We start from the raw sequence: 25,970 nt of genomic DNA on the forward strand, positions 1-25,970 counted from the left end.
CAAGCCCCTTAAGAATTCTATATGTTTCAATTCGATCACCTCTCATTCTACTAAACTCCAATGAGTAGAGTCCCAACCTGTTTAACCTTTCCTCATAAGGCAATCCCTCCACACCGGGGATCATCCGAATGAACCTTCTCTGAACTGCTCCAATGAAATAATATCTTTCCTTAAATAAAGGGACCAAACCTGTTCTCAGTGTTCCAGACATGGTCTCACCGGTACCTTGTACAGTTGCAGCAAGACTTCTCTACTCTTATACTCCAACTCCCTTGAAATAAAGACCAACATTCCATTAGCCCTCCTGATTACCTGCTATACCTGGGCGCTAGCTTTCTGTGTTTTGTGCATAAGTACCCCCAAGTCCCTTTGTGCTGCAGCTTTCTGCAGTTTTTCTCCATTTAAATAATACTCTGTTCTCCCTTCCAAAATGAACAAATTCATCATTTTTCCACATTATACTCCATTGTCAACTTTTTGCCCACTTAACTTATCAACGAGGGGGAATTTTCCTGCCCCGCCTGCCACGGGAATCATAGTGGATTGAGGGGGGGTGACCATGCAAAGGTTTGTTGACCTCAGGTGGGATTTTCCGGTTTAGGGGTGAGCGCGACTGGAAAATCCCTCCCCATATCTCTTTGTAAGCTGTCTGTCCCTCTCGCAACTTGCCTTTCCATCTGCAGGCTTTTTCCCAGGGTGGAAATGTCTGCTACGAGAGGACACAGGTTTAAGGTGCTGGGGGGTAGGTACTGGGGAGATGTTAGGGGTAAGTTTTTCACACAGAGGGTGGTGGGTGAGTGGAATCGGCTGCCGTCAGTGGTGGTGGAGGCGAACTCAATAGGGTCTTTTAAGAGACTCCTGGATGAATACATGGAGCGTAATAGGATGGAGGGTTATAGGTAGGTCGAGAAGGTAGGGACATGTTCGGCACAACTTGTGGGCCGAAGGGCCTGTTTGTGCTGTAGTTTTTCTATGTTTCTATGTTTCTAATCGTTTCATGGTCATTAGTAGATTCTTAATTCCAATTTTTTTAAATTGAATTCAAATTCCACCATCTGCCATGGCAGGATTCGAACCTGGGTCCCCAGAACATTAGCTGAGTTTCTGGATTAATAGTCTAACGATAATACCACTAGGCCATCTAGCCCTTAGGTGTGGGATGGTGAATTATGAAATTCCAGATATTACGGCCCTGAGATTTACTGTTACTGAAGTTTTCTTTATGTTTTTAAAGATTGCCAGAGAAATGTGCAGTAGACTGTGTGTGACGTGTGAAATGTGATAGGCATTACAATGAAGTGTAGCCATGGAAACATAGAAACATTGGGCAGGATTCTCCAGTCTGGTCCGTGGTGGGACCCATTACAAGCAAGAACGGAAAATCTGGAGCTCCAGCCAAAACTCCGTTCACATTCAGCGACATCGGAAAATCCCAGCCGCGAGCAGGACAGAAGATTTCAGCCAACTAGGAGAAGGCGTAGGCCATTCGGCCCATCGAGCCTGCTATGCTATTCAATGTAATCATGGCTGATCCTCTCAATGAAATATTCCAGCTTTCTCCCCATTCCCCTTGATGCCATTAAAATCTGAAAGAAATCTCTCTCTTTCTTGAATACATAGAACATAGAACATAGAACATTACAGCGCAGAACAGGCCCTTCGGCCCACGATGTTGCACCGACCAGTTAAAAAAAAACTGTGACCCTCCAACCTAAACCAATTTCTTTTCGTCCATGAACCTATCTACGGATCTCTTAAACGCCCCCAAACTAGGCGCATTTACTACTGATGCTGGCAGGGCATTCCAATCCCTCACCACCCTCTGGGTAAAGAACCTACCCCTGACATCGGTTCTATAACTACCCCCCCTCAATTTAAAGCCATGCCCCCTCGTGCTGGATTTCTCCATCAGAGGAAAAAGGCTATCACTATCCACCCTATCTAAACCTCTAATCATCTTATATGTTTCAATAAGATCCCCTCTTAGCCGCCGCCTTTCCAGCGAAAACAATCCCAAATCCCTCAGCCTCTCCTCATAGGATCTCCCCTCCATACCAGGCAACATCCTGGTAAACCTCCTCTGCACCCTCTCCAAAGCCTCCACATCCTTCCTGTAATGTGGGGACCAGAACTGCACACAGTACTCCAAGTGCGGCCGCACCAGAGTTGTGTACAGTTGCAACATAACGCTACGACTCCTAAATTCAATCCCCCTACCAATAAACGCCAAGACACCATATGCCTTCTTAACAACCTTATCTACTTGATTCCCAACTTTCAGGGATCTATGCACACATACACCTAGATCCCTCTGCTCCTCCACACTATTCAAAGTCCTCCCGTTAGCCCTATACTCAACACATCTGTTATTCCTACCAAAGTGAATTACCTCACACTTCTCCGCATTAAACTCCATCCGCCACCTCTCGGCCCAACTTTGCAACCTGTCTAAGTCTTCCTGCAAACTACGACACCCTTCCTCACTGTCTACCACACCACCGACTTTGGTGTCATCAGCAAATTTGCTAATCCACCCAACTATACCCTCATCCAGATCATTAATAAATATTACAAACAGCAGTGGCCCCAAAACAGATCCCTGAGGTACACCACTTGTAACCGCACTCCGTGATTTGGCCTCCCCAGCCTTCTGTGGTAGAGAATTCCATAGGCTCACCACCCTTTGGATGAAGAAAGTTTTCCTCATCTCAGTCCTAATGATCCATTCCGTATCCTGAGGCTGTATCCCCTGGTTTGAGATTCCCCAACCAGGGAAACCATCCTCCCTGCATCTAGCCTGTCCAGTCCGGTTAGAATTTTATACGTTTCAATCAGATCTTCTCTCATCCTTCTAAACTCTAGTGAATACAGGCCCTGCTGAAACAATCTCTGCTCATAGGACAGTCCTGCCAACCCCACTATCAGCCTAGTGGACCTCCACTGCACTCCTTTGTAGCTAGTGTATCCTTTCTTAGGTAGGGAAACCAAAACTGCTGCAATACTCCAAGTGTGGTCTCACCAAGGCCCTGTATAATTGCAGTAAGGCATCCCTACTTCAGAACTCAAATCCTCTTGCAGTGAAGGCCAACATACCATTTCCCTTCCTGATTTCTTGCTGCACCTACCTCTCCACTCTCATTAACTACTGTACAAGAACACCCCAATCCTTTTGTACATTCACACATCCCAATAAAATCACCATTTAAATAATACTCTCCCTTTCTGTTTTTCACACTGTGGTATAACTTCACATTTAGCCGCGTTATATTGCATCTGTCATGTGTTTGCCCAATTGTCCAACTTGTCTCAATCACCTTGAAGCCTCCTTACATCCTCCTCACAACTCACAATTCCACCCAGTTTTGCATCGTCAGCAAACTTGGAAATGTTACATGTGGTTCCCTCATCCAGGTCATTTAAATATATCATGAACAGCAGGGGCCCAGGCACTGAACCCTGCGGTACCTTACTAGTCACTCTCTGCCACTTAGAAGAAGCCCCATTAATTGTTTTGCTGCTGTGTTTTTTGCTGTAAAATTTATCGACAATAGTCTCACATTAGGTAGTGGCACGGTGGCACAGTGGTTAGCACTGCTGCTTCACAGCTCCAGGGACCTGGGTTCGATTCCCGGCTTGGGTCACTGTCTGTGTGGAGTTTGCACATTCTCCTTGTGTCTGCGTGGGTTTCCTCCCACAGTCCAAAGATGTGCGGGTTAGGTTGATTGGTCATGCTAAAAAATTGCCCTTAGTGTCCTGAGATGTGTAGGTTAGAGGGATTAGTGGGTGGGATATGGGGGTAGGGCCTGGGTGGGATTGTGGTTGGTGCAGACTCGATGGGCCGAATGGCCTCTTTCTGTACTGTAGGGTTTCTATGATTTCTATTTCCCTGGTGCATTTTGACATATTTTTTGCGTGCGTGGTTTGCAAGTCGACTCCGATTGGCTGAGGTGTTACCACGACGAAAGTTCGCCAACCAATCAACAACCTTTTCTCCTGTCTCCTGTAATTTGTTGCGATTATTTGAAATTTGGTATTCTTGAGTGTGTCCTGATGAGTGCAAGATGCAAAGTTTCAGCAAGATGTCTCTCTTTTCAACAATTTCCCAGTATTTTTACAGCAGCTAAGTGGAAGTGCTGAAAGGAAAATGAAAACAGAAAATGCTTTCAATGATCTGGAGTGTTTTGCCTGCAGCAGTGCCCGAGAAATTGATTTTCAATTCCTGGAATCTCGAAGCCAGGATTGTTAATTCTATTTGGAGTGCTGGCCAATTTTAACCTCTCCTGCAGTGGCTGAGGTGAATTATAGCACCCCAACTGATACCTCAACTGAAACTGACTAAAGATCAACACAGGTTGAGACTCGAATCTTTTTCATAAATCGAAAATTGAAGTGATTGAGCGATAGACAGCATCTGGTGATTTAGTTTTATTGTTGCATGAGCGATAAAGAAACAACCCAGGTTATCCAACAGCACTTTACAGCCTTTCAAACATTTTTGCAGCATAGTCACTGTTGTATTGCAGGGAAAAGCCAGAAAGCACCTTGCCAACTGCCGCAAACATTAACCTGATAATGACGGGGTATTCTGTGTTGAGTGTTGAGTTTTTTGAGAAAGTGACCAAGGAGGTGGATGGGGGCAAGGCAGTGGACGTGGTATATATGGATTTTAGTAAGGCGTTTGATAAGGTTCACCATGGTAGGCTTCTGCAGAAAATGCAGATGTATGGGATTGGGGGTGATCTAGGAAATTGGATCAGGAATTGGCTAGCGGATAGGAAACAGAGGGTGGTGGTTGATAGTAAATATTCATCATGGAGTGCGGTTACAAGTGGTGTACCTCAGGGATCTGTTTTGGGGCCACTGCTGTTTGTAATATTTATTAATGATCTGGATGAGGGTATAGTTGGGTGGATTAGCAAATTTGCTGATGACACCAAAGTCGGTGGTGTGGTAGACAGTGAGGAAGGGTGTCGTAGTTTGCGGGAAGACTTAGACAGGTTGCAAAGTTGGGCCGAGAGGTGGCGGATGGAGTTTAATGCGGAGAAGTGTGAGGTAATTCACTTTGGTAGGAATAACAGATGTGTTGAGTATAGGGCTAACGGGAGGACTTTGAATAGTGTGGAGGAGCAGAGGGATCTAGGTGTATGTGTGCATAGATCCCTGAAAGTTGGGAATCAAGTAGATAAGGTTGTTAAGAAGGCATATGGTGTCTTGGCGTTTATTGGTAGGGGGATTGAATTTAGGAGTCGTAGCGTTATGTTGCAACTGTACACAACTCTGGTGCGGCCGCACTTGGAGTACTGTGTGCAGTTCTGGTCCCCACATTACAGGAAGGATGTGGAGGCTTTGGAGAGGGTGCAGAGGAGGTTTACCAGGATGTTGCCTGGTATGGAGGGGAGATCCTATGAGGAGAGGCTGAGGGATTTGGGATTGTTTTCGCTGGAAAGGCGGCGGCTAAGAGGGGATCTTATTGAAACATATAAGATGATTAGAGGTTTAGATAGGGTGGATAGTGATAGCCTTTTTCCTCTGATGGAGAAATCCAGCACGAGGGGGCATGGCTTTAAATTGAGGGGGGGTAGTTATAGAACCGATGTCAGGGGTAGGTTCTTTACCCAGAGGGTGGTGAGGGATTGGAATGCCCTGCCAGCATCAGTAGTAAATGCGCCTAGTTTGGGGGCGTTTAAGAGATCCGTAGATAGGTTCATGGACGAAAAGAAATTGGTTTAGGTTGGAGGGTCACAGTTTTTTTTTTTTTAACTGGTCGGTGCAACATCGTGGGCCGAAGGGCCTGTTCTGCGCTGTAATGTTCTATGTTCTATGTTCTATGTTGGTTGAGGGATGAATGATCCCAGGAATGATCTCTGAAGCAGTCCTTGTTCAAACGCAACAAGATCTGGACAATAGTCAGCCGTGGGCTGATAAATGGCAAATAACATTCCCACCAGACAAATGCCAGGCAGTGACCAACCTCAGAAAAGCCGCAGCACAACCAACCGGCATGAGCACACGCTCCGGGTGTGCGATCAAACCAAACGCGAGCTTCCAGGACTGTGTCACCACCGAGTCTGTACCTGGCCTTCGAATCTCATCTTTACAGGGCAGCACGGTGGCACCGCGATTAGCACTGCTGCCTCACAGTGTGCGGAGTCTGCACGTTCTCCTCGTGTCTGCATGGGTTTCCTCCGGGCGCTCCGGTTTCCTCCCAAGATGTGCGGGTTAGGTGGATTGGCCATGCTAAATTGCCCCTTAGTGTCAGGGGGACTAGTTAGGGTAAATACATGGTGTTATGGGGATAGGATCTGGGTGGGATTGCATTTGGTGCAGACTCAATGGGCCGAATGGCCTCCTTCTGCACTGTAGGATTCTATGATTCTATGACACAATAAAGAAAGGTGGGGGGGAAGGAGACATGATGGGCTATGCACCAGCTGCTACAGTCTAACCTGTGTCTTATTCAATGTAAATAGTTATGCATTGTTACCCTGTTCAATCTGTATGTTATATTTATCTGTATGTCGCAAGAAGTGCTGGTTAGGATACATTATGATGTGGAGATGTTTTTAACCTGGTGTTGTTAAACTTCTTACTAGGATACATTAGCCATACTAAATTCTCCCTCAGTGTACCCAAACAGGCGCCGGAGTGTGGCAACTATGGGATTCTCACAGTAACTTCATTGCAGTGTTAATGTAAGCCTACTTGTGACACGAATGAAGAAACTTGAACTTTAAACTTTATATAAGGGTTCATACACCGTTACTGTACACGCATACCGTTACATCTCAATACCACTGGTTGTCCCAACTTAACCGGAGAAGATGTGATAATGCTGCTACAACAGGGTCATGTGTTGGAGAGCAGAAGTTCTCCCGGAGCGCGGGCAGAGTACCAGCCTAGAGTAGCTGCCCAGCTAGTGAATAAAGTAAGTTGTTTGTTACCAATCCTTGTTATTGGTGTTTGGGAACGGAACACTTCAGTGTGACAAAAGAGGCGGCACTGTGGCACAGTGGTTAGCACCGCTGCCTCACAGCGCCAGGGAGCCGGGTTCAATTCCCGGCTTGGGTCACTGTCTGTGTGGAGTCTGCATGTTCTCTCCGTGTTTGCGTGGGTTCCCTCCGGGTGCTCCGGTTTCCTCCCAGTCCAAAGATGTGCGGGTTAGATGGATTTGCCATAAAAGTATGGACTTCAACCCAGATAAACGCGTAGTGGTCCATTTTGACAGGTCAAATGGGATGAAGGAGTACAATATAAAGGGAAAGACTCTTAGCACTGTAGAGGATCAGAAGGACCTTGGGGTCCGGATCCATAGGACTCTAAAATCGGCCCCGCAGGTGGAGGAGGTGGTTAAGAAGGCGTATGGTGTGCTGGCCTTTATCAATCGAGGGATTGAGTTTAGGAGTCCGGGGATAATGATGCAGGTATATAACACCCTCGTCAGACCCCACTTGGAGCACTGTGCTCAGTTCTGGTCGCCTCATTACAGGAAAGATGTGGAAAAGATTGAAAGGGTGCAGAGGAGATTTACAAGGATGTTGCCTGGATTCAGTGGCATGCCTTATGAAGATAGGCTGAGGGAGCTCGGTCTTTTCTCCTTGGAGAGACGTAGGATGAGAGGAGACCTAATAGAGGTATATAAGATGTTGAGAGGCATAGATCGGATGGACTCTCAGAGGTTTTTTCCCTGGGTGGAAATGGCTGCTACGAGAGGACACAGGTTTAAGGTGCTGGGGGGTGGGTACAGGGGAAATGTTAGGGGGAAGTTTTTCACACAGAGGATAGTGGGCGAGTGGAATCGGCTGCCGTCAGTGGTGGTGGAGGCAAACTCAATAGGGACTTTTAAGAGACTCCTGGATGAGTACATGGGACTTAATAGGATGGAGGGTTATAGGTAAGCCTAAAAGGTAGGGATATGTTCGGCACAACTTGTGGGGCCAAAGGGCCTGTTTTGTGCTGTAGTTTTCTATGTTTCTAAATTGCCCGTTAGTGTCAGGGGGGACGAACTAGGGTAAATTCATTGGGTTATGGGGTTTGGGCCTGGGTGGGATTGTGGTCGGTGCAGACTTGATGGCCTCCTTCTGCACTGTATGGTTCTATGGTTCTAAATGCTGGCCATTGCCCACTTCCTATGAATTAATAAAAAAAACGCTGAAAGAGCAGCTCCTCCATTCCCTTCCCCGCACACCTTAACATTTATCATGGCTAATCCATAGAACCTGCACATCTTGGGACACTAAATTGCCCCTTTGTGTCAGGGGAACTAGCTGGGGTAAATGCATGGGGTTACAGGGATAGGGCTTGGGTGGGATTGTGGTCGGTGCAGACTCGGAGGCTAAATGGCCTCCTTCTGCACTGTAGGACTCTAAAACATTACTGCACTGTGCCCAATAGATCTATTTGAGCACAGTGCAAGCACTTAATTCAGATGGCATTGATTTCAGGGTAGCATTGGCAAGTTGAAGTCACTTCCCAGAGGAGCTGAATGCAATATTTTATATCCAACTGCTGTTCTTGTTGAGCTTTCAACTCCTCATATAATTTTAAATAAAATTTGACTCAATTCAACCTATTTTTCAGTTGCTGCACCTGTCATGGTTGGCACAGCTCTCCGAAGCTAATAGTTGGGGAAGTTGAGTCCCAAGTAATGATGTCCATGAGTTACTGTGCGTATTACAAACTGCTGTTTAGAAGCTTGAAGCTTAATTGTGGAGTACTGATGACAGATGTGGTAGATTGAAGCTCCATCCTCCAACTCTTGCCCCACTGATAAAAGCAAAATACCGTGGACGCTGAACTCTTGAGATAAAAACAGAAAGTTGCGGAAAAGTTCAGCAGGTTTGGCAGCATCTGTGGAAAGAGAAACAGAGTTAACGTTTTGAGCCCAGCATGAATCTTCTTGTGTCCCTTTGATACTGTTCGTGCCAGGGGATCGTTGTAATCTGGCAGGATACCCGATCTCTCCCTGAGCCACTTCCTGCACCAATCATCCATCATCCTGTTCATCCTGATCCTGGGCGGCACGGTGGCGTAGTGGTTAGCACTGCTGCCTCACAGCGCCACGGACCTGGGTTCGATTCTTGGCCAAATAACTGCCAAATAAACCTGTTGGACTTTAACCTGGTGTTGTGAGACTTCTTACTGTGCTTACCCCAGTTCAACGCCGGCATCTCCACAGCTTCGATTCTTGGGTCACTGTCTGTGTGGAGTTTGCACATTTTCCCCGTGTCTGCATGGGTTTCCTCCGGGTGCTCCGGTTTCCTCCCACTGTCTAAAAGATGTGCTGGTTAGGTGCATTGGCCGTGCTAAATTCTCCCTCAGTGTACCCTAACAGGTGCCGGAGTGTGGCGACTAGGGGATTTTCACAGTAACTTCATTGCAGTGTTAATGGAAGCCTACTTGTGACACTAATAATTAAACTTTTAAAAAAAACTTCTATGAGCATTGTTGTTTACTTAGAATACTTAGAAACCCTACAGCACAGAAAGAGGCCATTCGGCCCATCGAGTCCGCACCGACCACAATCCCACCCTGGCCCTACCCTCATATCCCTACATATTTACCCACTAATCCCTCTAACCTACGCATCCCAGGACACTACGGGCAATTTTTTAGCATGGCCAATCAACCTAACCCGCACATCTTTGGATGTTTGTGTCATCAATGGGAAGCATCCTGCTGAGTGAGCTGTGAGTGGTGTGGGTTCAAGTCCCACTCCAGGTTTAGCTCCGCTGATTAAGCTTGGCTTGAAGTTAACTTTTCTTTTCTGTCTGAGTGCACTGTTTTCACATTATTAAATCTATTCTTCTTCACAGATAATCAAATTCACACTTCACGTGCTCAAGTAGCCATCAAGATCCTGGATATCAATGACAATGCACCAGAATTTGCAGAACCGTACGAAGTAGATATGTGTGAAAATGCAAACGCGGGAAAGGTGAGAATCATTATGTGAGGTTGATTTGATTTGATTTATTATTGTCACATGTATTAGTACAAAGTGAAACGTATTGTTTCTTGCGCGCTACACGGACAAAGCATACTGTTCATAGAGAAGGAAAGGAGAGAGTGCAGAATGTGGTGTTACAGTCATAGCTAGGGTGTAGAGAAAGATCAACTTAGTGCGAGGTAGGTCCATTCAAAAGTCTGACAGCAGGAGGGAAGAAGCTGTTCTTGAGTCGGTTGGTACGTGGCCTCAGACTTTTGTATCTTTTTCCCAATGGAAGAAGGTGGAAGAGAGAATGTCCAAGAGTATGCGCGGGGTCCTTAGTTATGCTGGCTGCTTTTCTGAGGCAGCGGGAAGTGTAGACAGAGTCAATGGATGGGAGGCTGGTTTGCGTGATGGACTGGGCTTCGTCCACAACCCTGTGTAGTTTCTTGCGGTCTTGGTCAGAGCAGGAGCCATACTAAGCTGTGATACAACCAGAAAGAATGCTTTCTACGGTGCATCTGTAAAAGTTGGTGAGAGTTGTAGCTGACATGCCAAATTTCCTTAGTCTCCTGAGAGGCGTTGGTGGGCTTTCTTAACTATAGTGTCGGCATGGGGGGGACCAGGACAGCTTGTTCTGCTTGGGTTTCGCAGGATTATTGAGCGGTTCAAAATGTTTGGAAACTTTTCATGGAAAATAGGAGCAGGAGTAGGCCATTTGTCCCTTCAAACCACTATTCAGTATGATCATGACTGATCCTCTATCTCAACGTCATACTCCAGCGCTCTCTCCATACCACTTGACACCTTTGTAGTCTAGAAATCTTATATTTTTTCTTAAATATATTCAATGACTTGGTCTCCACAGCCTTTCTATGGTAAAGAATTCCACAGCTTCACTACCCTCTGAGTGAAGAGGTTTCTCCTCATCTCAGTCCTAAATGACCGACCCATATCCTGCGACTGTGATTCCTTGTTCTAGACTCTCCAGACTGGGAAAACATCATTCCGGCGTCCTGTCTGTCCAGCCCTGTCAGAGGTTTATATGTTTCAATGAGATTCCCTCTCATTCTTCTGAATTCCAATGAATTTCTGCCTGGTTGACCCAATCTCTCCTCTCTACTCCAGGTGTGGTCTCATCAATGCCCTGCAGTAAGACATCCTTGCTCCTGTACTTAAGTCCTCTTGCAATGAAGGCCAACATATTATTTCCCTTGCTAACTGCTTGCTGTACCTGTATGCTTGCTTTCAGTGACTGATATACTTGGACACCCAAGTCCCCTTGTACATCAACATTTCCCAATTTGTCACCAGTTAAATAATGTTCTGCCATTCTGTTTTTCCTACTGAAATGGGTAACTTCACCCTTATCCACATTATACTGAATCTGCCATGTATTTTCCCACTCACTCAACTTGTCGAACTCACCTTGAAGCCTCTTAACACCCTGCTCACCACTCAGGTTCCCACCAAGTTTTGTGTCATCAACAAACAGTCAAATTATATTTGATTCCCTCGTCCAAATCATTGATGTGAACAGCTGGAGCCCAAGCACTGATCCCTATGTGACCCCACTAGTCACTGCCCGCCACCTTGAAAAAGACCCATTTATTCCTACTCTCTGTTTCCTGTCTGCTAATCAGTTCTCAATCCATACCCCCACCAATCCCATGTGCTTTAATTTTTCACACTGACCTCTTTTGTGAGACTTGATCAAAATCACTCTGAAATTCTGAATAAACTATATCCACTGTTCCACCCTTATCTCTTGGTCAAAATCCTGGCGCTCCCTCCCTAACAGCACTGTGGGTGTAGCTGCACCTCATGGACTACAGTGGTTCAAGGAGGCAGCTCACCACCACCTTCTGAAGGGCAACTAGGCAATAAATGCTGATCTAGCCAGCATCCCATAAATGAATTTTAAAAATTCTACTAATTATGTGCTCAATAAACTCCAGTATGTTTGTCAAACATGATTTCCCTTTCATAAATCCATGTTGACTTTGTCTAACCCTGTTGATGTTTTCCAAGTGTCCTGTTATGACTCTAGCTTCTCCTTACTACTGATGTTCGGCTAAATGGTCTGTACCTCCCTGTCTTACCCCTCTCTCCTTTTTAAATAGTGGGGTTATATTTGTTATCTTCCAGTCTACAGAGACCACTCCAAAATCTACAGAATGTTGGACTATGACAACCAGTGCATCCATATTTCCCTGGTCACCTCCTTTCGTACACTGGGATGTAGATAATCAGGCTCTGGGGATTTATTGGCTTTTAGTCCGATTAATTTACATAGCACTATTTATTTGGTAATACTAATTTCCTTCAACTCCTCCTTCTCACGAGACCCTTGGTTCGCTAGCATTTCTGCAAAGTGTCCTCCTCTGTGGAGATAAAACAAAAGTAGGTATTTAATTTCTCTGCCATTTCCTTGTTCTCAATTCTAAATCCTCCTGTTTCAGACAGTTGTCTTCATTTGTCTTCACTAATCTTTTTATTCTTTACACACTTGTAGAAGCTTTTAGAATAGGATGATGGAGAGTCAATGGTTTCTAACCTCACTCCTTTGGGAGTTAGAATGGAATGCCTATGTTCTACAATTGTGTTGCTATAGTGACCATATGATCCATAGGCCAAAGTTACAGGTCACACATAAACTGTCTTCAGAATGGGAAGAATGAGTGTTCATTGATCCTGATTTCTCAGCACTGATTAGATTTTAACCCTCCCATTCCCTTCTTTCAGCTCATCCAGACAATTAAGGCTGTGGACAAGGACGAAAACGCGAATGGGCCAAGAATGACCTTCAGCATGGCACCGAATACAAACTTCACCATCGTACAGAACACAGGTGAGGTGCCGGGCTTTCAGAAAGCTTACCTTAAATAAGAACCTCTGGCCTTGTGTTGGAAGAAAGGTCATTGATGAAATAGCTGAAGATGACCAACGTACAGGGAAAGGGCAGGGGAATGACAATTAGTTTGGAGAGCAGGTGCAGACATGATGGGCCAAATGGCCTTCTTCTGTGCCATAACAAACCAGTAATTCTGTGTTTCCAACGTTTCTCTGTTGTTCAGATTTCCATCATCTCCAGAATTTGCTCGTCTTTTGGCTAAGGATTGATGGAATTCTGATGAATTCTATTTATTGTTTTTGATGTGGGAGTTGCCTATGTAACAGCAGTGAGTCCACTTCAAAATGATAGCGTTGAACTTGAGGCCCTTTGGCATGCCCTGAGCACATAATAACGCCTGTATGGATAATAGTTCTTTTGTTTCTTTGCATGTGAGATTATACAATGAATGTGGACATATTATCTCAGCAGGAGGACATTACATCCAAGTCTAATTGTGTCTTTATCCATCATCCACACACACATTATCCACCAGGGAAGACACAGTAGAAATCAGAGAGGACAATCACTCTGAGAATGGATTTAGAGGGGTATGGGCCAAATGCGGGCAAATGGGACTAGCTTAGGGGTTTACAAAAAAGGGCGGCGTGGACAAGTTGGGCCGAAGGGCCTGTTTCCATGGGCTGTAAACCTCTATGACTCTACCTAACTCATCATACCTCAAGAAACAGGCTACTCGGCTCGATAGGTCTGTACTGGTGTTTATGCCCCACACACCTCCTCCCCATCAATATATTCCTCTTGTCCTTCCTCCCTCATTTACTTATTAGCCAACTTCACCAGTGCCCTGACCCATTCCCGTGAGGCTTCCTCTTGTGTGGGAGTCTTAAACCAGGGGACACAGTCATTAAGATAAAGGCTCTTCCCTTTAGGATGGGGCTGAGAAGGAATATCTTCTCTTGAAGGGCAATTAATCTTTGGAATTCTCTACCCTGGCGAGGAATAGAGTGTGAGTCATTGATGGGCCAAATGGTCTCCTTCTGCGTTGTAACAATTCTGTGATATTCAAGGCTGAGCTAGTAGCTGTTTGATCCACACGGGCATCATGGACTACGGAGAGCAGGCAGGGATCTGGAGTTGAGGCCATCATCAGATTCGACCGTGATCTTATTGAGGAAGGAACAGGCTCAAAGGGCTGAATGGCCTCCTCCTGTTACTGTTTCTTATGTTCTACGGTAGTGAGATCCGTGCTCTCACAACGTTTTGAATAAAGCTGTTTTTCCTGGTGTCCGGCCTCTATAGGCTCAGTCTCCCCACAAGTGGAAATGTTTCTGTTTACCTTGAGGAGCGTTTGAGTCTGGGTCTGTACTCAATGGAGTTTAGAAGGATGAGGGAAGATCTCATTGAAACCTACAGAATACTGAAATGCCTGGATGGAGTGGATGTGGGAAGATGTTTCCACTAGTGGGAGAGACTAGAATCTGAGGGCACAGCCTCAGAGTAAAGGGACCACCCTTTGGAACCAAGATGAGGAGGAATTTCTTCAGCCAGAGGGTGGTGTATCTGTGGAATTCATTGCCTCAGAAGGCTGTGGAGGCCAGGTCATTGAGTGTCTTTAAGGCAGAGGTAGATAAGTTCTTGATCAATAAGGGGATCAATGGTTATGGGGAAAAGGTGGGAGAATGGGGCTGAGAAACTTATCAGCCATGATTGAATGGCAGAGCAGACCCGATGGGCTGAATGGCCTAATTCTGCTCTTATATCTTATAGTCTTATCAAATCCCTTTCTAATGTTAAAGACCCTGTTAGGTCACTTGCTCTGTTTTCTCTTTTTCCAAGTAAAAGATTCCAGCGCGTGCAGTCTTTCATGTCAGCTGCACCCTCAGGAACATTACCCCATGTGGAACCGTAACCAATACCTTGGATTTCAGTACAGACATGGGGGGTTGGGGGCTTGCTGGTATGTGGAGCTCAGTTGCACTCTGATCAGTAACTGCACCATCAAGTTTAAAAGTTTATTTATTAGTGTCACAAGTAGGCTTACATTAACACTGCAATGAAGTTACTGTGAAAATCCCCTCATCGCCACACACCAGCACTTGTTTGGGTACACTGAGGGAGAATTTATCATGGCCAATGCACCTAACCCAACACATCTTTCAGACTGTGGGAGGAAACCCACGCAGACACGGGGAGAATATGCAGACTCCGCACAGACAGTGACCCAAGCTGGGAATCGAACCCGGGTCCCTGGCGCTGTGAGGTAGCAGTTCTAACCACTGTGCTGACTGCGAACCATTTATCACTTCAATTGCAGGGAGAATTTTCTGCAGCTCTATTTCATTTCCCAGTGACCTCTGTGACCCTGCCTCTAATCATGAGCATCGCAGAGACTAATTAGAAAAAAGAAGATATTCTGATCATTGCTTGACACTATTATCACAAGTGATTGGGAGCTAATAAGATTTTAATGACACTCATTTGGAATAGCCAGTATCACGCAGTGATCTGATAAGGAGGTTCCCAATCAATGTGAAGCAATCAAGAAAATAGGACCTTAGAGATGCCCATAATTTTTCAGCAGAATGGCAACACTGATATCAGAATGGAGCTGTCTGCAGAGAAATCGGACAGAATGGACGGGGTCGTCACTTTGATCAACGTTCAATAAAGAAGGATAGTCCGATCCATTTTATCACCAACCCAATTCTCATCAAAGAGCTGACTTTAGGGAATGTGCTGCTCCCTTTAACCAAGATAAGCACTGAAAGTAGGAATAATGTGTTTGTTAAATCAAAGCCTTGGTTAGTTCTATGGGAGGGCTGATTTTTGATTTGATTTGATTTGATTTATTATTATCACATGCATATTCAGTGAAAAGTTATGTTTCTTGCATGCTATACAGACAAAAGCATTACCGTACATAGAGAAGGAACAGTAAGACATTTCACAACACCAGGTTAAAGTCCAACAGGTCCCACCTGTTGGACTTTAACCTGATGTTGTGAGACTTCTTACTGTGCCCACCCCAGTCCAACGCCGGCATCTCCACATCATAGAGAAGGAAAGGAGAGAGTGCAGAATGTAGTGTTACAGTCATAGCTAGGGTGTAGAGAAAGATCAACTTAATGCAAGGTAAGTCCATTCAAAGGTCTGATGGCAGCAGGGAAGAAGCTGTTCTTGAGTCGGTTGGTATGTGGGCCTCAGACTTTTGGATCTTTTTCCCGACTGAAGAAGATGGAAGAGAATATGTCTGGGGTGCGTGGGGTCCTTAATTATGCTGGCTACTTTTCCGAGATGGCCGGAAGTGTAGACAGAGTCAATGGATGGGAGGCTGGTTGACATGATGGACTGGGCTTCGTTCACAACCCTTTGTAGTTTCTTGCTGTCTTCGATAGTGCAGGAGGCATACCAAGCTGTGATACAACCGGAAAGAATGTTTTCTATGGTGCATCTGTAAAAGTTGGTGAGAGTTGTAGTGGACATGCTGAATTTTCATAGCCTCCTGAGAAAGTAGAGGCGTTGGTGGGCTTTCTTAATTATAGTGTCAGCATGGGGGGACCAGCACAGATTGGTGGTGATCTGAACACCTGGATACCTGAAGCTCTTGACCATTTCCACTCCATCTCCGTTGATGTAGACAGGGGCATGTTCTCCACTATGCTTCCTGAAGCCGATGACAATCTCCTTCATTAAACTGACATTGAGGTTTGGAGACTGAAAGTGGAGTCTTTCTGGACAGTCCTGTTGAGTGTCAAGTGGAGTTCCATCAGGAATTGTAGGTTAACATCCAGTGGGATCATTGTGCTTGATGGCTAACTCTCTCTCCTTGTTGTATGGGTTGTGGTGATTAAATCCTCCCACTGTAGAGGACTTTGCTGGTATAGAGATTAACAACATCATGGAGGTAATGTTACTGAATCAACTGTGTTGACAGTTGAATGTGAGTTGATCATTCATCATGTACAATTCATTCTTTATACTCTCCTTCATGATCATATTCCAAATAACTATCCTGTGCTTCATGATGCTATCCATGTTCAGTAACAATCCGATTCCTTCTTAAAACAAAGATGAGGAGGAATTTCTTCAGCCAGAGAGTGGTGAATCTGTGGAACTCTTTGCTGCAGAAGGCTGTGGAGGCCGGGTCATTGGGTGTCTTTAAGACTGAGATAGATAGATTCTTGATTAATAAGGGGATCAGGAGTTATGGGGAAAAGGCAGGAGAATGGGGATGAAAAAAATATCAGCCATGATTGAATGGTGGAGCAGACTCGATAGGCCGAGTGGCCTAATTCTGCTCCTACGTCTTATGGTCTATATGGTCTTCTGTCCCTTGATCTGATCCTGCCTCCACCCTGTGCCTGTCTCATAACCTTCGCTTTCTGCCCTATGTCTGTCATCTGATCTGTGCGTATCCCACATCCCTCTCCCTGCTCTGTGTCTGTCCCACATCCCTCTCCCTGCTCTGTATCTGTCCCACATCCCTCTCCCTGCTCTGTGTCTGTCCCATATCCCTCTCCCTGCCCTGTTCTGTCGTACATACCCCTCCCTCTGCCCTGTGTCTATCCCACATCCCTCTCCCTGCCCTGTGTCTGTCGTACATACCCCTCCCTCTGCCCTGTGTCTATCCCACATCCCTCTCCCTGCTCTGTGTCTGTCCCATGTGCAGAGATCCTGCAGAAATCGTGCAGTATGATGTGTACAAGTTGAGTGAGTGGGCAAATGATTGGCAGGTGTAGTATAATTTGCATAAATGTGAAGTTATCCACTTTGTTAACAAAAACAGGAAGGCAGATTACAATCCGAATGGCTATAAATTAGGAGAGTGGAATGTGCAATGAGACCTGGGTATCCTTGTACACCAGTCACTTAACGTAAGCATGCAATTGCAGCAGGCAGTAAAAAAGACAAATGATATGTTGGTCTTCAGAGAAGAGGATTCAAGTACAGGAACAGGGATGTCTTGCTCCATTTATGATGTGGAGATGCCGGCGTTGGACTGGGGTAAGCACAGTAAGAAGTCTCACAACACCAGGTTAAAGTCCAACAGATTTATTTGGTAGCAAATACCATAAGCTTTCGGAGCAGACGAAGGAGCGTTGCTCCATTTATACAGGCCTTTGGTGAGGCCACACCTGGAATATTGTGTGCAGTTTTGGTCTCATTGTCTGAGGAAGGATATTCTTGCTCTAGGGGGAGTACGGAGAAGGTTTACCAGACTGGTTGCTGGGATGGCAGGACTGATGATGTATGAGGAGAGCTTAAGTTGGTGAGGATTATATTCGCTGGAGTTCAGAAGAATGAGGGGGAATTTCATAGAAACCTATACATTTCTAACAGGACTAAAAAGGGTAGAATGTTCCCCATGGTGGGGGTGTCCAGAACCAGGGGTCACAGTCTGAGGATACAGGGTAGACCTTTTAGGACAGAGATGAAGAGAAATTTCTTCACCCAGAGAGTAGTCAGCCTGTGGAATTCACCAGCACAAAAAGCAGTTGAGGCCAAAGCATTTGTTTTCAAGAAGCAATCAGACATAGCATAGCACATGAGGCGAAGGGGATTAAAGGATATGGGGGGAAGGTGGGATCAGGCTATTGAGTTGGATGATCAGCCGTAATCATAATGAATGGCGGAGTGGGCTTGAAGTGCCAAATGGCCTCCTTTTGCTCCTATTTTCTATGTTTCTATGTTTCCCTATGCGTTTCTCTGCCCTGTGTCTATCCCATATCTCTGTATCTGCGCTGTGTCTATCCCATATCTCTGTATCTGCCCTGTGTCTATCCCATATCTCTGTATCTGCCCTGTGTCTATCCCATATCTCTGTATCTGCCCTGTGTCTATCCCATATCTCTGTATCTGCCACCTGTCTGTCCCATTTTTCTGTATCTGCTCTGTGTCTATCCCATATCTCTATATCTGCCCTGTGTCTATCCCATATCTCTGTATCTGCCTTGTGTCTATCCCATATCTCTGTCTGCCCTGTGTCTATCCCATATCTCTGTATCTGCCCTGTGTCTATCCCATATCTCTGTATCTGCCCTGTGTCTATCCCATATCTCTGTATCTGCCGTCTGTCTATCCCATTTTTCTGCATCTGCCCTGTGTCTATCCCATATCTCTGTATCTGCCCTGTGTCTATCCCATATCTCTGTATCTGCCCTGTGTCTATCCCATATCTCTGTATCTGCCGTCTGTCTATCCCATTTTTCTGTATCTGCCCTGTGTCTATCCCATATCTCTGTATCTGCCCTGTGTCTATCCCATATTTCTGTATCTGCCCTTTGTCTATCCCATATCTCTGTATCTGCCCTGTGTCTATCCCATATCTCAGTATCTGCTCTGTGTCTATCCCCTATATCTTTATAGCTGCCCTGTGTCTATCCCATATCTCAGTATCTGCCCTGTGTCTATCCCATATCTCAGTATCTGCTCTGTGTCTATCCCATATCTCTCTATCTCCCCTGTGTCTATCCCATATCTCAATATCCGCCCTGTGTCTATCCCATATCTCAGTATCTGCTCTGTGTCTATCCCATATCTCTCTATCTCCCCTGTGTCTATCCCATATCTCAATATCTGCCCTGTGTCTATCCTATATCCTCTACCCTAGTCCTATCCCACCTCTTCAATCTATCCTGTGGCTATCCATGCCGTCAGACCTGTTCCTTATCTCCACCTTACTCCTAGTGCATTCCCTCTCTCTGCCCTGTTCCTGTCCACCATCCTCCTCCTGCTCAGCGCAATCCCTCATTAGTGTCCCAGTTTCCAGTAACCGTGGGCCCTTTGCAAAGCTTTGATATCCAGCACCACCAGTACACTTTTAACAACCCAGCAGTTCTAACAGTCCCCATTTCTAAGCCCTCCATATTAATAGCTAGACAAGGAGATGACATATCATAGCAGTGTAAGAATGATGACATTTCCTGCCCTTATTAAAGAGCTTATTGCATTATACATGTTATGCTACTGGAGATCACACTGGGCATGGAAGTTGAAAGTTAATGAGATGCTTTCACAATGGGTGAGATTTATTCACCTCCTCCTCCTGTTGAATATTTATGTAGATGCTTTATAAAAAATGATTATAATCGTGTAAGAAAAATAGCTATGTAAGTACATTTAAACTTGGGAATCAATTCTGTGGAAACTGAAACCATGTCAGACAGGCTCGCCATGTGGGAGAAGAGTAATAGAAAGGATTGCAGGTTAGGGTTTTAGAGGAGAGTAAAATTTGCCCAGTGCAGGGTTGAGCTGCAAAGCCATCTCTTGCTTTCGGGATTCTTTAGTGTGTGTTTCTGTCGGAGGTTAATGAAGGTGAACATGTTCCCTGAAAATGAAAAGATGCTGTTGTGGCCTAATTGAGATTTTTGAGATTATGTTAAAGCTGATCTGGGCACATTATTCACAAACGTCAAGAGTTCAAATGCCAGAGCGACGTCTGGAGGGGGAATATTTTTACACAACAACTAGTAATGACCTCGGCCAATGAGGGTGGTGGAAGCAGTGATTTCAAAGGGGAATTTGGACGGGCAGTTGAGGGAAATAATCTTACAGAGCAACGTAGAGGGAGCAGGGGGATAGGACTGACTGGGTTTCTTCACTGATCGGGCCAGCAGGGAGTTGATGGGCCAAATAGCCTCCATCTGAGCTGTAATTACTCCGTGGGGTTACCCACCCTGCCTCCTAAAATGAGGTTGGGGATCGCAGCTGCATGGAGTGTTAGTTGATTAGAGGTGGAAATTCTGCCCCATACTCGGGGGCATGTCTGACCTCACAGACTTGCTGGCTCCCAGCAGTGCCTCTGGGACTGGTGGCCACCACTGGTACTACAAGCAATCCTCAACAACCGTTAAGTGTCAGAGTCCACAGGACTCGGTAAGTCTGCGACGGGGCTGAGGGAGGAGACTCGGCAAGGGGCGGGGGGGGGTGTGGGGAGGAGGGTTATGATGGGCAGGTCAGGCAAGAACAGAACACCTCCTTGGGGGTAACAGATGCTGGGGGTGCCCAATCTGGAAAAGGGGGTGCCAGTAGTGGAGGCACCCTCCATCTCCACCCCCCCAACCCCGCCCACCATGCCCAAGCTCCAAGTAGGCTTACCTGCCTGCCATTCATTCCCTGAACTCCTCTCGCTAGCCCCAATCAAGTGGCCAATAGCGGCCTCACCCAATTCCTGTACAATTCCTGTCAGGTCGTGGACAGACGGGGTAGGTGACAATGTCACCCCGAGAACTTTATGTCCCCCTCCCCATCCCCCCACCCCCCTCCACCCCAAACACACTGCCTGTACAATTCTGCCCTCTGAGTGTATGAAAAGCTTAAAAATGTTTACATTATATTAAATGGTATGGGGACGTGATGGCCTAGTGGTATTATCACTAGACTATTAATCCAGAAAGTCAGCTAATGTTCTGGGGACCCGGGTTCGAATCCCACTACGGCAGATGGTGAAATTTGAATTCAATTTTTAAAAATCTAGAATTAAGAATCTGATGACCATGAAACCATTGTCGATTGTCAGAAAAACCCATCTGGTTCACTAATGTCCTTTAGGGAAGGAAATCTGCTGTCTGTACCCAGTCTGGCCTACATGTTGGCTTACATGATGGTTTGAGTTATAAGGAGAGGTTGGATAGACTGGGACTTTTTTCTCTGAAGTGTAGAAGGCTGAGGGGTGATCTTACAGAGGTCTATAAAATAATGAGGGCCACAGATCAGCTTGGTCGTCAATATCTTTTCCCAAAGGGAGAGGAGTCTAAAACTAGAGGGCATAGATTTAAGGTGAGAGGGGAGAGATACAAAAGTGTCCAGAGAGGCAATTTTTTCACACAGAGGGTGGTGAGTGTCTGGAACAAGCTGCCAGAGGTAGTAGTAGAGGCGGGTACAATTTTGTCTTTTAAAAAGCATTTAGATAGTTACATAGATAAGATGGGTATAGAGGGATATGGGCCAAATGCGGGCAATTGGGATTAGCTTAGGGGTTAAAAGAAAAGGCGGCATGGACAAGTTGGGCCAAAGGGCCTGTTTCCATGCTGTAAACCTCTATGATTCTATGTGACTCCAAAGCCACAGCAATGTGGTTGACTCTCAACTGCCCTCATGGAAGATGTCTGCCATGATCTTTGGTCATCGGGCTCATCTTGGGCCCTGTGGAATTGAACCGTCCACCTGTCAGTCATTCTCTGCCCCTGGCCTCTCGTCCAATAGGATCCCCACCTTGTTATTTTAAGCCCATGCCCAGGATTCAAGCTCCGAATGCTGGCTGGGGCATCAGCGAGAATATTTTGGTGGGAACACAGGTGATTTGATTTGATTTGATTTATTATTGTCACATGTATTAACATACAGTGAAAAGTATTGTTTCTTGTGCGCTATACAGACAAAGCATACCATTCAGAGAGTACATAGGGGAGAAGGAAAGGAGAGGGTGGAGAATGTAGTGTTACAGTCACAGCTAGGGTGTAAAGAAAGATCAACTTAATATATGGTGGCTCCACTCAAAAGTCTGATAGCAGCAGGGAAGAAGCTGTTATTGAGTCGGTTGGTACGTGACCTCAGACTTTTTTCCGACGGAAGAAGGTGGAAGAGAGAATGTCTGGGGTGTGTGAAGTCCTTAATTATGCTGGCTGCTTTACTGAGGCAGCAGGAAGTGTAGACAGAGTCAATGGATGGAAAATGGTTTGAGTGATGGACTGGGCAACGTTCACAACCCTTTGTATTTTCTTGGGCAGAGCAGGAACCATACCAAGCAGAGCAGGAGCCATATACAACCAGAAAGAGTACTTTCTATGGTGCATCTGTAAAAATTAGTGAGAGTCGTAGCAGGCATGCCTATTTTCCTTAGCATCCTGAGAAAGTAGAGGCGTTGGTGGGCTTTCTTAACTATAGTGTCGGCATGGGGGAACCGGGACAGGTTGTTGCTGATCTGAACATCTGGAAACCTGAAGCTCTCGACCATTTCTACTTCAGCCCCATTGATGTAGACAGGGGCATGTCCTCCACTACGCTTCCTGAAGGTGGAAGTGCTGCCTCCATGGACACAATAAACAGACATGAAAGGTCCCAACAGAAGAATAGGAGCAATTGAATCTTTCAACCCCGCTGGACAACCAATGATGGATTTTTAAATTAATTTCAGGCCAGCATTTTATTGCCATCTGATTGGCTTGCTGGGCCAAGAGGAAACTTTTCAGAGTTTGCTGTGGGTTGCTCTGGAGTCACATGTAGGCCAGACCGAGTAAGAACAGCAGATTTCCTTCCCGAGTCATTGGACTTTTTAATTCGGAGTTTTTTTTTAGATTGAATTCAAATTCCACCATCTGCTGTGGTGGGATTTGAACCCAGCTCCGCAGAACATTGTCCTGGGTCTCTGGATTGCTAGTCTTGGAACAATACCACTACACCACTGCTTCCCTATGTTACGATGTGGAGATGCCAGCGTTGGACTGGGATGGGCACAGTAAAAATGTTGACTCACCTGATGAAGGGGCAACGCTCCGAAAGCTCATTATACCAGATAAACCTGTTGGACTTTAACCTGGTGTTGTGAGACTTCTCACTGCCCCCATATTATAGTCACAGTTATCACATAGGAAACACAGCAGTTAACTTATGCACAGCAAGATCCGCTGTGTGGTGAAGGACACAAATTGGTCCGGACATCGGGGAGAAGTCCCCAGCTCTTCTTCAAAATGATGCCCTGGGATCTTTATTACCCACCTGCACAGGCAGGCAGGGCTTCAGTTTAACATCTTATCCATAAGGAAGTACCTCGGACAGTGCAGCACTCTCTCCGTACCGCCCTGGAACATCACAGAATCCCTACCATACAGAAGGAGGTCATTCGGCCCATCAAATGTGGACCGACCACTAACCCCACATCTTTACCCTGCTAATCCCCCTGACACTAGGGTCAATTTATCCTGGCCAATCAACCTAATCCGCACATCTTTGGAGTGTGGGAGGAAACTGGAGCACCCGGAGGAAACACAAGCAGACACAGGGAGAATGTGCAAACTCCACACAGACAGTGACTCAAGGCCAGAATTGAACCCGGGTCCCTGGCGCTGTGAGGCAGCAGTGCTATCCACTGTGCCACCGTGCCGCCCTATCAGCCAAGGTGGCTTTGACGCTGGGGCCAGCGCGCTGCTAACGGAGCCACGGCTGATGCAGAGCTCTTGTGTGCTGGGCTTCCAATATCACAATGATGTGGGGGTTGGGAGTCTGAGAGCAGACTGAGTATTTATCAAGGGAGACTACCGAGATATAATGGTCACTTACAATCCCTGTGACCCACAACAAATGGTTTTGTGAACTTTACCAATATATCCTCCAGTTAATTAAATCTGGCATGTGGTTGGGGGTCGAGTTGTTAACCTTGCTGTCTTGCTGTCGAAGTCTTCGGTTAACATCTCACGGTTTTACCTCAGAAATCTCTCAATTACGTCAAGGGTTAAGAAGGCCTGAGCTGATGATTCAGACTCCAGCCTTTAATAGACCTTTATCTGTGCATGAAGACTGCCTTGCATCAGTCCCACAGGTGCTCATTATCCACACATTTCCATATACCATTTCTTTCTGCTCTCTTTCCCTGATCCTCTCTGTGACTGGGCTGAAGGCACTGCCCAGCAGTGGTGCACGATTCCCGGTCACGTACTGCCATCCTGCAGGCAGGAACCGGATCAGTGAGTGCCGGTGGGGTGCTTGGCTGTGGTTGGTGCTGGAGGCAGGAGTCGCTGCGGCGAGGTTCTAACCCAAATGACAAGACGTGTAAAACATTTTACAGCAGTATCAAACAATTAGCTGTGGAATGCGTGGGTTTACCAGCTTCTGTGTGATGAAAGCCGCGGGTAACACTTGCGTTTCAATTCCTTTTGAACTTCAAACTTCTAAGGCCCACAAATTAGAAGACTCCCCACCCTCCCCACCCAGGGCGACACGGTGGCACAGTGGGTAACACTGCTGCCTCACAGCACCAGGAACCCGGGTTCGATTCCCATCTTGGGTCACTGCCTGTGCGGAGTCTGCACATTCTCCCCGTGTCTGCGTGGGTTTCCTCCGGGTGCTCTGGTTTCCTCCCACCAGTCCGAAAGACGTGCTGGTTAGGTGCATTGGCCGTGCTAAATTCTCCCTCAGTGTACCAGGGGTCACAGTCTGAGGATTCAGGGTGGACCATTTAGGACGGAGGTGAGGAGACATTTCTTCACCCAAAGAGTGGTGAGCCTGTGGAATTCATTACCACAGGAAGTAGTTGATACCAAAACATTGAATGTGTTCAAGAGGCAGCTGGATATAGCACTTGGGGTGAATGGGATCAAAGGCTATGGGGGGAAATCAGGATTAGGCTATTGAGTTGGACGATCAGCCATGATCCTAATGAATTTTGGCAGGTCAAATGGGATGAAGGAGTACAATATAAAGGGAAAGACTCTTAGTACTGTAGAGGATCAGAAGGACCTTGGGGTCTGGGTCCATAGGACTCTAAAATCGGCCCCGCAGGTGGAGGAGGTGGTTAAGAAAGCGTATGGTGTGCTGGCCTTTATCAATCAAGGGATTGAGTTTAGGAGTCCGGGGATAATGATGCAGCTATATAAGACCCTCGTCAGACCCCACTTGGAGTACTGTGCTCAGTTCTGGTCGCCTCACTATAGGAAGGATGTGGTAAAGATTGAAAGGGTGCAGAGGAGATTTACAAGGATGTTGCCTGGATTGAGTGGCATGCCTTATGAGGATAGGCTGAGGGAACTCGGTCTTTTCTCCTTGGAGAGACGAAGGATGAGAGGAGACCTAATAGAGGTGTATAAGATGTTGAGAGGCATAGATCGGGTGGACTCTCAGGCTTTTTCCCAGGGTGGAAATGTCTGCTACGAGAGGACACAGGTTTAAGGTGCTGGGGGGTAGGTACAGGGGAGATGTTAGGGGTACGTTTTTCACACAGAGGGTGGTGGGTGAGTGGAATTGGCTGCCATCAGTGGTGGTGGAGGTGAACTCAATAGGGTCTTTTAAGAGACTCCTGGATGAGTACATGGAGCTTAATAGGATAGAGGGTTATAGGTAGGTCTGGAAGGTAGGGATGTGTTCGGCACAACTTGTGGGCCGAAGGGCCTGTTTGTGCTGTAGTTTTTCTATGTTCTATGAATGGCGGAGCAGGCTTGAAGGGCCGAATGGCCTCCTCCTTCTCCTATCTTCTAT

General features: G+C 46.2%; 1 protein-coding gene across 3 annotated transcripts in view; it reads left to right on the forward strand.

The window, feature by feature from the left end:
• Nucleotides 1–25,970, forward strand: part of cdh11 (cadherin 11, type 2, OB-cadherin (osteoblast)) — a 217,308-nt gene that overhangs the window by 184,427 nt on the left and 6,911 nt on the right. For all 3 annotated transcript variants that reach the window (XM_078210541.1, XM_078210543.1, XM_078210542.1), the window contains exons 9-10: nucleotides 9,813–9,934; nucleotides 12,671–12,776. In XM_078210541.1, coding sequence (XP_078066667.1) covers nucleotides 9,813–9,934; nucleotides 12,671–12,776 — 228 coding nt within the window. The remainder of the gene's footprint in view (nucleotides 1–9,812; nucleotides 9,935–12,670; nucleotides 12,777–25,970) is intronic.

Source organism: Mustelus asterias, chromosome 4 (genome assembly GCF_964213995.1).
Source record: "Mustelus asterias chromosome 4, sMusAst1.hap1.1, whole genome shotgun sequence".
NCBI lineage: Eukaryota > Metazoa > Chordata > Chondrichthyes > Carcharhiniformes > Triakidae > Mustelus > Mustelus asterias.